General features: G+C 35.4%; 1 protein-coding gene across 2 annotated transcripts in view; it reads left to right on the top strand.

Annotated features, from left to right (window-relative positions):
• AK9 (adenylate kinase 9) overlaps positions 1-14,625 on the top strand; it is a 176,069-nt gene that overhangs the window by 87,585 nt on the left and 73,859 nt on the right. For both annotated transcript variants that reach the window (XM_033234862.1, XM_033234861.1), the window contains exons 18-20: positions 2,678-2,834; positions 3,512-3,626; positions 9,155-9,231. In XM_033234862.1, coding sequence (XP_033090753.1) covers positions 2,678-2,834; positions 3,512-3,626; positions 9,155-9,231 — 349 coding nt within the window. The remainder of the gene's footprint in view (positions 1-2,677; positions 2,835-3,511; positions 3,627-9,154; positions 9,232-14,625) is intronic.

Genomic DNA, 14,625 nt, shown 5'->3' with positions numbered 1-14,625 from the left:
ATAGAAAGAGCCCAATAGCCAAAGTAAGCTTAAGCAAAAAGAATAAAGCTGGAGAAACCACATTGCCAGACTTCAAATTATACTACAAGGCTATAGTAACCAAAACAGCATGGTATTGGTATTTTAAAAACACACTTAGATCGATAGAAAAGAATAGAGAACCAATAACTAAAGCCACATACCTACAGCCAAGTGATCTTTGACAAAGTCAACTAGCATATACACTGTGGAAAGGACACTGTTCAATAAATGGTACTGGGAAAATTGGAGAGTCATATGCAGAATAAACTGGATCCCTATCTCTCACCAGATACAAAATTAAGATGGGTTAAAAACTTAAATGTAAGATGTCAGACTATAAAAATCCCAGAAGAGAACCTAGGAAAAACTCTTCTGGACATTAGTATAGGCAAATAATTTATAGTTAAGTCCTCAAAAGGAAATGCAACAAAAACAAAAATAGACAAATGGGACGTAATTAAATGAAAAGTTTCTGAAGAAATAAGCAATAGAGTAAACAGAGAATCTACATAATGGAAGAAAACGTTTGCTAACAATGCATCTGACAAAGGGCTAATATCCAGAATCTACAAGGAACTCAAACAGCAAGAGAAAAACAAATAATGCCATTAAAAAGTGGGCCAAGGACATGAACAGACATTTCTGAGAAGAAGACATACAAGCTGCCAGCAAACATATGAAAAAAGTCCTCAACATCACCAATCATCAGAGAAATGCACATTAAAACCACAATGAAATAGCATCTTACACCAGTCAGAAAAGCTATTATTAAAAAGTCAAAAAACAACAGATGTTGACAAGGATGCAAAGAAAAGGAAATGATTTATACACTGTTAATGGGAATGTAAATTAGTATACCTTTATGAAAATAATATAGAGATTTCTCAAAGAACTAAAAATAAGACTACCATTCAACCACAATCCCATTATTGAGTATCTGCTCAAAGGAAAAGAAGCCTTTTTATCAAAAAGGCACCTGCACTAGTATGCGTATTGCAGTGCTATTAACAATAACAATGCCGTGGAACCAACCTTAAGTGTTCATTAGTGAAGAATGAAATCATGTCTTTTGCAGCAACATGGATGGAACTGGAGGCCATTATCTTAAGTGAAACAACTCAGACACAGAAAGACAAATACCACATGTTCTCACAAGTGGAAGCTAAACACTGTGTACACATGGAAGCAGAATATGGAATGATGGACGATAGAGTATCAGAGGGGTGGGGAAGTGGTGGATGATGGGAGCTTGCTTGGCTGATGCAATGTGCCTTGCTCTGGTGATGGATGCACTGAAAGCCCTGACTTCACAGTGAAATATATCAATGCAGCAAAATTGCACTTGTAACCCATGAATATACACAAAAAACAAATAAAGTTGAACGAGGTGGAGAAATTATAAGTTATATCTCAATGTTGTTTTGTTTCAAACAACAATTGAAACGTAAAATTGTTTGAAAATTTGTTTCAAAAATACAATTTCAAATTTGAATGGTTAAATTTGTATTAACCATTTATAGGTCTTCTTCATAGCTTTCCTTTTCCCCTAATTCTCTCATGTTAAACATTTCAAAGTGCTTAAAATTCTTTTTTAAAAGACTGCTCATTCAGATAATTCGAAAAGCAAGATGGACATAGGGGTGCAAGCCTGTAGTCCCAGCTACTTGGGAAGCTGCAGGAGGATTGCTTCAGCCCAGGAGTTCTAGACCAGCCTGGGCAACATAGCAAGACCTCATCTAAAAAAAATCAAAAAGCAGATAATTTTAAATTCTGCATAGGCCTGTCAAGAGGGTAATATTGGCCCTCTTGACATCTCTTCCCCTTTAACTTCTAATATTTTGTGATTACCTAATGGTCCACAAAACTTGTTTGAAGCTTTCAGAATTGGTGTTTTCATAGATACACATTACTAATTTCCAAACGTGTTGAAACTATTGCTATTGGAGAGAAGCAGGAAGACAAGAATTTAGCAGAATTGTCTAAGCACCTGCAAGGTTTGTTTTGTTGTTTTTGACTCTGTGCTTCCTACTGCCATCAGTAGGAACCATCTCAGTACCTTTTAGCTCTCACATTGAGAAATGAAAGCAGAAGAGAAGTTAAGGGTGTTGTCTGAAAAAGCAAGCTGGACCAGGAGCTTTCTACTTAGAGTGGTCCAGGCATCATCATCACCTGGAAACATGTTAGAAATGTAGACTCTAGGGCCACACCCCAGACCTTTTGAATCATGATCTGTACTCTGAGTAATATATAGCAAAAATGTATTATTATACTTATTTCACAAAGGTTTTTCTTCCCATTGTTAACTTTTGTTATTTTTGTTTCATTAGAGACAGGGTCTGACACTGGTGCAGTGGCACAATTATAGCTTACTGCAACCTCAAATGCCTGGGCTCAAGCTGTCCTCCTGCCTTGGCTTCCTGTTTAGCTGATACTACAGACATGCACCACTGCGCGCCCAGCCTCCATTCTGAACTTTTTAAACTTATGATTTTATTGCTTTAAAATTAAGTTTATCTTTAAAAATTGTCACCCTTTTTTTCCTTTTGAAAGAAGAACTCAAAAGATACTTGTTTAAGATCCACAAAAATTACATATCAAGGTAGCACCCTTGACTTATCAAGCTATGATAGTAATATCAGTGTACACTTTTTCACAGGTAATGGAAGAAAATGAGGATAGGTTTCCTGGTGCCCCAAAATATGGAGGCTGGATTGTGGACAACTGCCCTATTGTAAAAGAATTGTGGATGGTCTTAATCAAGAAAGGAATTATACCTGATTTGGTCATCTATTTATCAGATACAGAAAACAATGGTTGGTAAATATTTATTATGTAAATTTGAAAGTGAAGTTTTTATTATTGATATTTTTGGTTAAATATAGAATGGACAACTCTCCACTCTTCCTAGATAGAAATACCCACCCCAGCAATCCCTGCAGGAACTAGAGGTACACAAAATGAGGCTTCCATATACTGAGAAGGTGGCCAGGAATAAGTGCCGGATGGCTGAATGTTCTAGCTGGCCATTGTAATTGTCCTTTAAAGCTTACAGTTTAGCACACACACATACACAATTAGAAGCTATAACTTCTAAATGAATAACATATAAGGCTGAGGGCAAAGACTAAATGTTAGTTCTTCTTAACCTCAAGTAGGAAAAATGAGGTACATAAATTTAGCAGAGCTAAATTTTAATTGTTCTGTTTGCCTCTTAAAGTAAGATATTCAAAATGGCAATTTCCAGGGGAAAAATATAATATATTACCACTTTTCATGTTTTATTTATTTATACTGTATTCATACATACCTTTTTAAAGAGAATATAAGATGGTCTATTAATATTTTAAAGAATCTGGGCTCTAGATACATGCTTAAAGGAAAATACACTTAGATAATAGGCAGAAATAATGTTTGTGTTAATCTTCAAAATACATCTCACTGTATTTTATAAGCTACAAAAGTAATATTAGTCTCTTTATCTGTATTTCAGGAAAATGTTTATTTAATAGAATATATTTACAGAATAAATCTGAAATTGACTCTAAGATTTTAGAAAGATTATTAGAAGAACTACAAAAGAAAAAAAAAGAGGAAGAAGCAGCAAGGTAAAATCTGCCTAGAATGATAAAACAGATTAATGTATCTGTTATAGCAGTTAAATATCTTCTTGCAATTATACTTATAGAATATATTTAATATTGCCATGATTATTAACTTGATCTGATTCTAGTTAATTTTAAGAAAAGCAGCAATTTCACAAATACTTACAGAATCTCTAAAGCACACAGTTGTGGATGTTTTCACAGCCCATATCAAACTTGTTCTAAATCAAGCATCTGCTCTTAAAAGACACTATTAAAAAAATGAGCATGGGTAAGATATATATATTGTTATTATATTTATCTGTGACTTAATTTTGTTAACTAGCATTTACAAATTGAAGAAACAATATGATAGGAAGCAAATGAAAATATATAATACTTGTGTGACATGACTAAAATCCAAAGCCTGACTAAGTTCTACATATGGAAAGAACAGGCTAATTATTTATGTTTGACAGGTTTAACATTGAGGGCTTATTCTCTAATCTGGGTATAATGAATGACTTTTTAAAATGTGACCCCACAGTTACCTGTTCATGGCAGGGGTCAATACTAAACTTTAATAAACTATAAGTCCTTCAGATTGAAGAATAAAATATTAAAAGAAACAATGACTTAGTTTGCTAATCGTTCTTCCTTACTAAAAAATTCTCTTTAAATACTTTACATTTCAATTTGTCCACTAGGATTTCTACTATTCAAAGTAATAAAGGCCTAGACATTTAAGAATTAAATTTTTCTGTGTAAATCCATGGAACCTCCTACTATTGATGATGGCACCTATGGCTTTCTTAAATTCTGTTTCCTTTTCCCTTTCAAATATTAGCTATTTGAGCTGAGACTTAGGAGGGCTCTTTAAACCTTAGAAATGAAGAAGCTGGGAGGTGGGTAATTAACAGAGGTAGAGAGTGGTTTAACTGATATGTGTGTCAGAGGATTTTACTTTTTAGTGTTCATTATTCATTTAAGCTAGTCACTCCTTTAGAAATTTAACACAAAAATATGTATGATTCAGTTAAATTAGTTAATAAAATTATTATGTGGTATATTGACCAAACACTACTTTAATTCAGACAATAATTGCAAATTTACTTATATTCCCTTTTAGCTTTTAAAACTTTTGTTACAAATCTACTAATTAGCTACAATCAGCTATACTCAATCTACAGATCAGTTATAATCTGTTGATAATTAAGGAATTATTTAATCTTTTTCCAGTGAGTGAGAAATAGTCCAATCTTTGAGAACAGATGGATATCTCAACATAAGAGTAAAACAAAGTTGATGTGATTTCTAGACTGGAGATCTGCTACATTTTAAATATATTAAAAATATGTATACCTTTAACTTTTTTAAAAAAGGAAAAGATATCTTGTCCACTTTCTCTCAATTCTGCCTTCACCTCTTTTACCATATGGAATACTCTAAGTTATTTTTATAATCAATCTTTACTTCTTTTGATTCTAAATTTTTACATCTTTATAAACTTCTTAATTTCACTTTCCCAGATTGAAGCAGGCTTTTTCTATGTTTTTATATGTTGATTTTTAATTTTCAACATGAGTTTTTCAAAACAAACTTTTTTCCTTTATACTTCAGAAAATAAAATCTAAGATGGTTTTTAAAAAACTGTCAGACATTCACTTTTAAGGCCTTATAAGTTGGTTAGAAAAGAGAGGAACTTAACAGGATTAAGAACTGCATCTTGATCAAATATCTAAAGACATGCTAAATTTTAAAACTTCTCCAGCATCAGTTTCCAAATGTGCCAGTCAAATGACGAGATAATTTCTGTCATATTGTTAGTCTTTGGATCTTCTATCCAAGTGATTTACAGAAATTTCTAAGAACTGGCAGCAAAATTCTTCCTTATTCTGTTCAGGTCTTAGATTCTCAGCAGCAACATACTTGATCCAGGATTTGGATAAGGAAGATGTCACAAAGAGCCCCGTCTGAGGTACAGGCATAGCTTGGAGATATTACAGGTTTGGTTCTAGGCCACCACAGTAAAGCAAGTCACACGAGCTTTTTGCTTCCCAGTGCATATAAAAGTTATGTTTACACAATATTGTCATCTATTAAGTGTGCAATAGCATTATGTCTAAAAATGTATATACCTTAATTTTAGAATGCTTTAAAAGAACATGGTGATGATCATCTGAGCCTTCAGTGAGTCAATCATTTTGCTGGTGGAAGGTTTTGCCTCATTGTTGATGGCTGCTGACCGATGAGGGTAGTGATTGCCAAAGTTTGGGGTGGCTATGGAAATTTCTTCAACTAAGACAACGATGAAGTTTGTTGCATCTATCTGTTACTCTTTCTTTCCCAAAATATTTTTCTGTGGTATGTAATGTTGTTACTACAAATTGTGGGATACCACAAAATGTGGGATAGCATTTTACCCACAGTAGAACTTCTTTCAAAATTGGAGTCAATCCTCTCAAACCCACAACTACTTTATCAACCAAGTTTATGTAGTATTCTAAATTTTTTGTTGTAATTTCAACAATGTTCACAGCATCTTCACCAAGAATAGATTCCATCTCAAGAAACCAGTTTCTTTTCTCATCCATGAGAAGAACTCTTCATCTGTTCAAGCTTGATCATGAGATTGCAGCAATTTAGGCTTCACTTCTAATTCTAATTCTCTTCCTGTTTTCACTACCTCTGCAGTTACTTCCTTCATTAAAGTCCTGAACGTATTAAAGTAATCCATGAAGGTTGGAATCACCTTCTTCTAAATTCCTGTTAATGTGGATATTTTGACCTCCTCCCACAAATCATGAATGTTCTTAATGGCAACTAGAATGGTAAATCCTTTCCAGAAGGTTTTCAATTTACTTTGCCCAGATCCATTAGAGGAATCACTATCTATGACAGCTGTAGTCTTATGAAATGTGTTTCTTAATAATTAGACTTAAAAGTCAAAATTACTCTTTGATCTATGGGTTGCAGTATGGATGTTGCATTAGCAGGCATGAAAACATTCATTCTTCTTGTATGTCTTCATCAGAGCTCTTGGGTGACTATGTGCATTGTCAATGAGCAGTATTATTTTGAAATTAATCTTTTTTTCTAAGCAGTAGATCTCAACAGCAGATAAAATACTCAGTAAAGCATGCTGTAAACAGATGTACTGTCATCTAGGCTTTGTTCTATTTGTAGAGCACAGGCAGAGTAGATTTAGCATAGTTATTAGGGGGCCTAGGATTTTTGGACCGGGAAATGAGCATTGGCTTCACCAGCTGCACAAGCCCTTAATAAAAGTGTCAGCCTGTCCTTAAAGCTTTGAAGCCAGGCATTGACTTCTCCTCTCTAGCTCTGAAAGTCCTAGATGGCATCTTCTTCCAACAGAATTGTGTTTTGTTGACATTGAAAAATCTGTTGTTTAGTGTAGCCACCTTTATCTATGGTCTTAGCTATGTCTTCTAAATAACTTATTGCAGCTCCTACATAAGCACTTGCCTACTTCACCTTGCACTGCACTTTGTTGTTATAGAGATGGCTTCTTTCCTTAAGCCTCATGAACCAACTTTTGCTAGCTTCAAACTTTTCTTCTCCAGATTCCTTGCCTCTCTCAGCCATCACAGAATTGAAGAGAATTATAGGGCCTTGCTCCTGATTAGGCTTTGGCTTAATGGAATGTTGTGGCTGGTTTGATCTAATCAGACCACTCAAAAACTTTCTCCATATCAATACTAAGGCTGTTTTACTTTTGTATCATTAGTGTATTCACTGGAGTAGCACTTTTGATTTCCCTGAAGAACATTTCTTTGGCATTCACAGCTTGGCTATTTTGCACAAGAGGCATAGCTTTTGGACTATCTCAGCCTTCAATATACCTTCCTCACTAAGCTTAGCCATTTCTAGCTTTTGATTTAAAGTGACAAATGTGGGGCTCTTTTTTTCACTTAAAAACTTAGAGGCAATTGTAGGGTTATTAATTGGCCTCATTTCAATATTATTGTGTCTTTGAGAATAGGGAGGCCTGAGGAGAGGGAGGGAGTCAAGGGATCAGCCAGTCAATGGAGCAGTCACAATACCCACACAACATCTGTCAATTCCGTTTACCATCTTATATGGATGTGATTCATGGCGCCCCAAACAATGATGATAGTAACATCAAAGATCATTGATCACAGATCACTGATACCTAATAATAATGAGGAAGTTTGAAATAGAGAAATAGAGTTGCTCAATGCAGGGTTGCCACAAACCCTCAACTTGTAAAAAGGAAAAAAAAAACAAAACAGAATATCTGTAAAGTGCAATGAAGCAAAGGCAAGGTATGCCTGCAGAGCAACGGCCTGTTCACACACAGACAAAATGAGAAAGGAGTTCAGAAACAACACTCAGTAGCCTCAGAGGGCTGAGGCTGAGCAAAGAAAACTTGAATTACACCAAGACTTCTGGTGGAACACAGGATTAAGAATGCAGTGAGAGAATGTCCTCCATTAACAGGAAGCCAACCTGCTGGGAGAAGAGGTGTAGTAATGTCTTATGTGTAACTAGCTTTCAAAAGAAGGGAAAATGGATGCAAAGAATGCCGAGTATGAGAAAATAACAGGTCTGAGGAAAGCTGTGCCCCAGTGTGTGCTGCTGACACGAATGGGCTCTTCCTTAACTAGTCCCCTACTGATCAATACCTGATATAGTTTTTTGTTATAATTTTTTAAAAATTCAGTCAACATTCTTTTGTATGTTTGTGCAGTAGTATTCCTCTTTCTGAGGGCTAAATTCCTAGATATAGAATTTCTAGATCAAAGATATATACATTTTAATTTTTAATAAATATTGCCTTTCTACAGCATTTTACTAACTTTCTATCCACCTTTCTTCACCATCGTTAAGGCAGGTTTGATGCTTCAATCCTAATGAAAAACAGATACCCTCCAGGTTTTTAAGTTTCCATATTCCAGGTCTCTTTAAATGTCATCACTACTATGTTAAAAATAAAATAATTAGGGTTTTTTTCTTATTAGAAGGATAAATTTACAAATGCTCTGCTTATTCAATATAGAAAAAATTTTAATGCAAAAAGTTAAAGAAAACTTAAAACTCTTATACGCCATCATCCATGTTGACCATTTGATTGGTTTTCTCCTAGACTTTTAATCCTCGTTTATATGCATTCTAAATACCAAATTAAAATTATATTATACATATAGTTTTATATTCAACTTTTCTTACTTAACATTATATTGTGAACATTTACCATTGAATCAGAGGAAAAATGCTACAAATCCTCCCATTTGCCTTTTCAATGTAGAGTTAGGTAATCCTTTCTTATTTTTGACAGGTTTCCTAATTAATAGACAAAGTTTTTCAAAGTATAACATTCCAGTTTTTCTCCCCCAGAAGAAAATACTGAAAAGTAACTAGTCTCAACATGAGTACTTTAAAATTATACATTGTAAAGTAAGTATAATACGATTTAATCTTTATTTTTAACACTACAAGCATTTAATCCTGCAATAGTGTGAGAAGTCTGAATTTCCAAAGATAATTAAATTTGAAACTTTTCATTTCAGAAAAGCCACAGAAGAGGCACTGAGACTTGAAGAAGAAAATCGAAGGCTACTGGAAGTTATGAAAGCGAAGGCAAAAGGCAAGCACAGATTGCTATGACTGATGGTGTGTCATGGTATTGTTACTGCAAGCAATTGCACTATTTCAAGTGAATTATAGACTGGGTGATCACATTTCCCAATTTGTCCATGAGAACCCAGGTTTATGCCTATGTTCTTGAAGTCTTTATAGTAACTTTTATTCTTAAAGTGTTCCAGTTTGTATACTAAATAATATTGTCACTGAAGTAATGGATTCATAGGAAAATGACTCTTGACACAGATACCTATTCATATACCCTGTACAAGTGATACACAGCAGAATAGCACACACAGCTTGTCTTTAAATGGTTGCTGTTGACACAGGTGACACATAGCTGTTAGAATTACTTCTGTTAGAACCATCCTACAGGAGTTGAGAAAACAGCAAATCTCTTATTACCCACTCACTGTCTTTAAGATTAAACTCCCATCTTCATTATATAACTTACTCTAACAGTTTCTTTTAAGATTTGAGTGTTTCAATGGACTTAAACTGTACCCTAGAACAAATAGATTTAACAGATAATTACAGAACATTCTACCCAACAACTGCAGAATATTAATTCTGTTCATCAGCACATAGAATATCCTGCAAGATAGATCATATAATAGGCCACAAAACAGGTCTCAGCAAATTTATTTTTTATTTTTATATTTATTTTTTGAAACAGAATCTCGCTCTGCCGCCCAGGCTGGAGTGCAGTGGCGCAATCTCAGTTCACTGCAAGCTCTGCCTCCTGGGTTCACACCATTCTCCTGCCTCAGCCTCCCAAGTAGCTGGGACTACAGGCGCCTGCCACCATGCCCGGCTAATCTTTTGTATTTTTATAGAAACGGAGTTTCACCATGTTAGCCAGGATGGTCTCGATCTCCTGACCTCATGATCCACCCACCTTGGCCTCCTAAAATGCTGGGATTACAGGCATGAGCCACCGTGCCCGGCAGTCTCAGCAAATTTAAGAAAATCAAAATTATACCAAGTACTCTGTCAGACCACAGTGGAATAAAATCGGAAATCAACTCCAGAAGGAACCCTCAAAACTATACAAATACATAGAAATTAGACAACCTGCTCCTGAATGATCTTTGGGCCAACAATTAAATCAAGAAGGAAATTTAAAAATTATTTGAACTGAACAATAACAGTGACACAACTTATCAAAACTTCTGGGATACAGCAAAAGTGGTCCAAAAAGGAAAGTTCATAGTATTAAATGCTTACATCAAAAAGTCTGAAAGAGCACAAATAGACAATCTAAGGTCACACCTCAAGGAACTAGAGAAGCAAGAACAACCCAAACCCAAACCCAAACCCAGCAGAAACAAGAACAACCCAAACCTAAACCCAAGATCCCCAAAACAAAAGAAAAGAATAACGAAGATCAGAGCAGAACTAAATAAAATTGAAACAAAAATAAATAAATAAATAAAAGAAAAATGAAACAAAAAGCTGGTTCTTTGAAAAGATAAACAAAATTGATAGACCATTAGCAAGATTAACCAAAAAAAGAAGAGAGAAGATTCAAATAAGCTCAATTAGAAATGAAACAGGAGACCAGGTGTGGTGGCTCACGCCTGGAATCCCAGCACTTTGGGAGGCTGAGGTGGGTGGATTACTTGAGGTTGGGAGTTCGAGACCAGCCTGGCTAACATGGTGAAACCCCATTTCTACTAAAAATTTTTTTTAAATTAGCCAGGCATGGTGGTGCACGCCTATAATCCCAGCTACTTGGGAAGCTGAGGCAGGAGAATTGCTTGAACCTGGGAGGCAGAGGTTGCAGTGAGCTGAGATCGTGTCACTGCACTGTAGCCTGGGCAACAAGCTAAAAAGCAAGAGAGCAAGAAAGCAAGAAAGCAGGCAGGCAGGAAGGAAGGAAGGAAGGGAAAAAAAAGAAACAGGAGCTATTACAGCCAGTACCACAGAAACACAAAAGATCATTCAAGGCTACTATGAACACCTTTATGCATACAAACTAGAAAATCTAGAGGAGATGGATAAATTCTTGGAAGTAAACAACCCTTCTAGATTAAATCAGGAAGAAATAGAAGCTCTGAACAGACCAATAACAAGTAGCAAGATTGAAAACAATAATTTTAAAATTTCCAATAAGAAAAAGTCCAGGACAAGGTGGATTCACAGCTGATTTCTATCAGGCATTCAGAGAATTGGTACCAATCTTACTGAAACTATTCCAAAAGCTAGAGAGAGGGAATCCTCCCTAAGTCATTCTATGAAGCCAGTATCACTCTAATACCAAAACCAGGAAAGAACATTAAAAAAAAAGGAGCAAGACCAATATCCCTGATGAACATAGATGCAAAAATCATCAACGAAATACTAACTGAATTCAATAGCATGTCAAGAAGATAATACACTATGATCAAATGGGTTTCATACCAGGGATGCAGGGGTAGTTTAACATACACAAGTCAATAAATGTGATACACCATGTAAACAGAAGTAAAAACAAAAATCTTATGATCATCTCAATAGATGCAGAAAAAGCATTTGACAAAATCCAGCACCCCTTTATGATTACAACCCTCAGCAAAATGGACATAAAAGGAACACACCTCAAGGTAATAAAAGCCATCTATGGCCGGGCACAGTGGCTCATGCCTGTAATCCCAGCACTTTGGGAGGCTGAGCCGGGCAGATCACAAGGTTAGAATATCGAGACCTTCCTGGCTAACACGGTAAAACCTCATCTCTACTAAAAATACAAAAAATTAGCCAGGCATGGTAGCATGTGCCTGTAGTCCCAGCTACTCAGGAAGCTGAGGCAGGAGAATCACTTGAACCCAGGAGGTGGAGGTTGCAGTGAGCGAGATCATGCCACTGTACTCCAGCCTAGGTGACAGAGCAAGATTCTGTCTCAAAATAAAACAAAACAAAAAAGCAATCTATGACAAACCCACAGCCAACATTATAGTGAAAGGGGAAAAGCTAAAAGTATTGCCACTGAGAGCTAGAACAAGACAAGGATGCCCACTTTCGCCACTGCTATTCAACATTGTACTGGAAGTCCTAGCCGGAGCAATCAGACAATAGAAAGAAGTAAAGAGCATTTAAATCGGTAAAGAGGAAGTGAAACTGTTGCTATTCACTGATGAGATATGATCATATACCTAGAAAATTCTAAATACTCATCCGAAAAAGCTCCTAGATCTGATAAATGAATTCAATAAAGTTTTGGGATACAAAATCAATGTACACAAATTAGTAGCACTGCTATATAACAACAACAACCAAGCTGAGAATCAAATCAAGAACTCAACCCCTTTTACAACAGCTGCAAAAAAAAAAAAAAAAAAAAGTATATATATACACCTAACCAAGGAGGTGAAAGATCTCTACAAGGAAAACTATAAAACACTGCTGAAAGAAATCACGAATGACACAAACAAATGAAAACACATCCCATGCTCATGGATGGGTAGAATCCATTAGCATGTGAAAATAAATATACTGCCAAGAGCAATCTACAAATTCAATGCAATTCCCATCAAAATACCATCATTATTCTTTACAGAACTGCAAAAAAAAATCCTAAAATTCAAATGGAACACAAAAAGAGCCCACATAACCAAAGAAGACTAAGCAAAAAGAACAAATCTATAGGCATCACATTACCCAACTTCAAACTACACTTCAAGGTTATAGTTACCAAAACAGCATGGTACTGGTATAAAAATAGGCATGTAGACCAATGGAACAGAATAGAGAACCCAGAAATAAAGTCCAATATTTACAGCCAGCTGATATTCGACAAGGAAAACAAACAAACAAACAAACAGACAAAACATAAAATGGAGAAAGGACACCCTGTTCAACAAATGGTGCTTCATTGGCAAGCCACAATGAAGAATGAAGCTGGATCTTTGTCTCTCACCTTATGCAGAAATCCACTGAAGATGGATCAAGGACTTAAATCTAAGACCTGAAACCATAAAAATTCTAGAAGATAACATCAAAAAACTATTCTAGACATTGGCTTAGGCAAATAGTTCATGCCCAAGAACCCAAAAACAAAAAGATAAATAGATATGAGCTAATTAAACTAAAAGGCTTCTGCACAGCAAAAGAAATAATCAGCAGAGTAAACAGACAACCCACAGAGTGGGAGAAAATCTTCACACACTACCCATCTGACAAAGGACTAATATCCAGAATCTACAAGGAACTCAAATCAGCAAGAAAAAAAATAATAATCCCATCAGAAAGTGGGCTGAGGACATGAATAGACAGTTCTCAAAAGAAGATATACAAATGGCCAACAAATATATGAAAAAATGCTCAACATCACTAATTATCAGGGAAATGCAAATCAAAACCATAGTGACATACCACCTTACTCCTGTAAGAATGGCCGTAATTTAAAAATCAAAAAATAATAGATGTTGGCGTGGATGTGATGAAAGGGAAACAGTTTTACATTGCTGGTGAGAATGTAAACCAGTACAACACTATGGAAAACACTATGGTAATTCCTTAAAGAACTAAAAGTAAAACTACCATTTGATCTAGCAATTCTACTCCTGGGTATCTACCCAGGGGAAAAGAAATCATTATTTGAAAAAGACTTGCACACACATGTTTATAGCAGCACAATTCACAATTGAAAAAATATAGAACCAGCCTAAATGCCATCAACCAACGAGTGGATAAAGAACATGTGATATATATATTATATATCATAAAATGGAACGAAATAATGGTTTTTGCAGCAACCTGGATGGAGTTGGAGACCATTATTCTAAGTGAGGTATCTCAGGAATGGAAAACCAAACATCATATGTTCTCACTTATAAGTGAGAGCTAAACTATGAGGACACAAAGGCATAAGAATGATATACTAGACTTTGGGAAGTTGGGGGGAAGGTGGGAGGAAGATGAGGAATAAAGGGCTACACATTGGGTACAGTGTACGCTGCTCGGATGATAGGTGTACCAAAACCTCAGAAATCACCACTAAGGAACTTTTCCGTGGAACCAAACACCACTTGTTCCTCAAAAACTTTTGGAATAAAAAAATTTTTTAAAGGTAAAACAGACATTAAAAAAAGACTGGAGTTCTTAACCTAGAGTCTATGGGTAAAATTCAGAGATGTGTGAACTTAATTGGAAAATGATTCAAAATTTATTTTCACTAACGTTTAACTGAAATTTATTATTTCCTTCAATGCGCAATTAATATAGGCAACAAACCACAATAGTATTAGCAATACCTTGACTTTGTCACCAATAGAAATGAAGATGTTTTCATATCACGTTATAGTTTTACGTATCTTTATATGTTTATCACTGTTGCAAAATTGTGGTAGTTATTAAACCAGCTACTAGTTCTGGGTTGTTTGGGGTTTTTTTGGTTTTTTGTTTGTTTGTTTGTTTG

The sequence above is a fragment of the Trachypithecus francoisi genome, unplaced genomic scaffold (assembly GCF_009764315.1).
Source record: "Trachypithecus francoisi isolate TF-2019V2 unplaced genomic scaffold, Tfra_2.0 Lachesis_group15, whole genome shotgun sequence".
NCBI classification, from domain to species: Eukaryota; Metazoa; Chordata; class Mammalia; order Primates; family Cercopithecidae; genus Trachypithecus; species Trachypithecus francoisi.
Note: the sequence above shows the minus strand (reverse complement) of the source record. Positions and strands in the feature narration are given on the sequence as shown.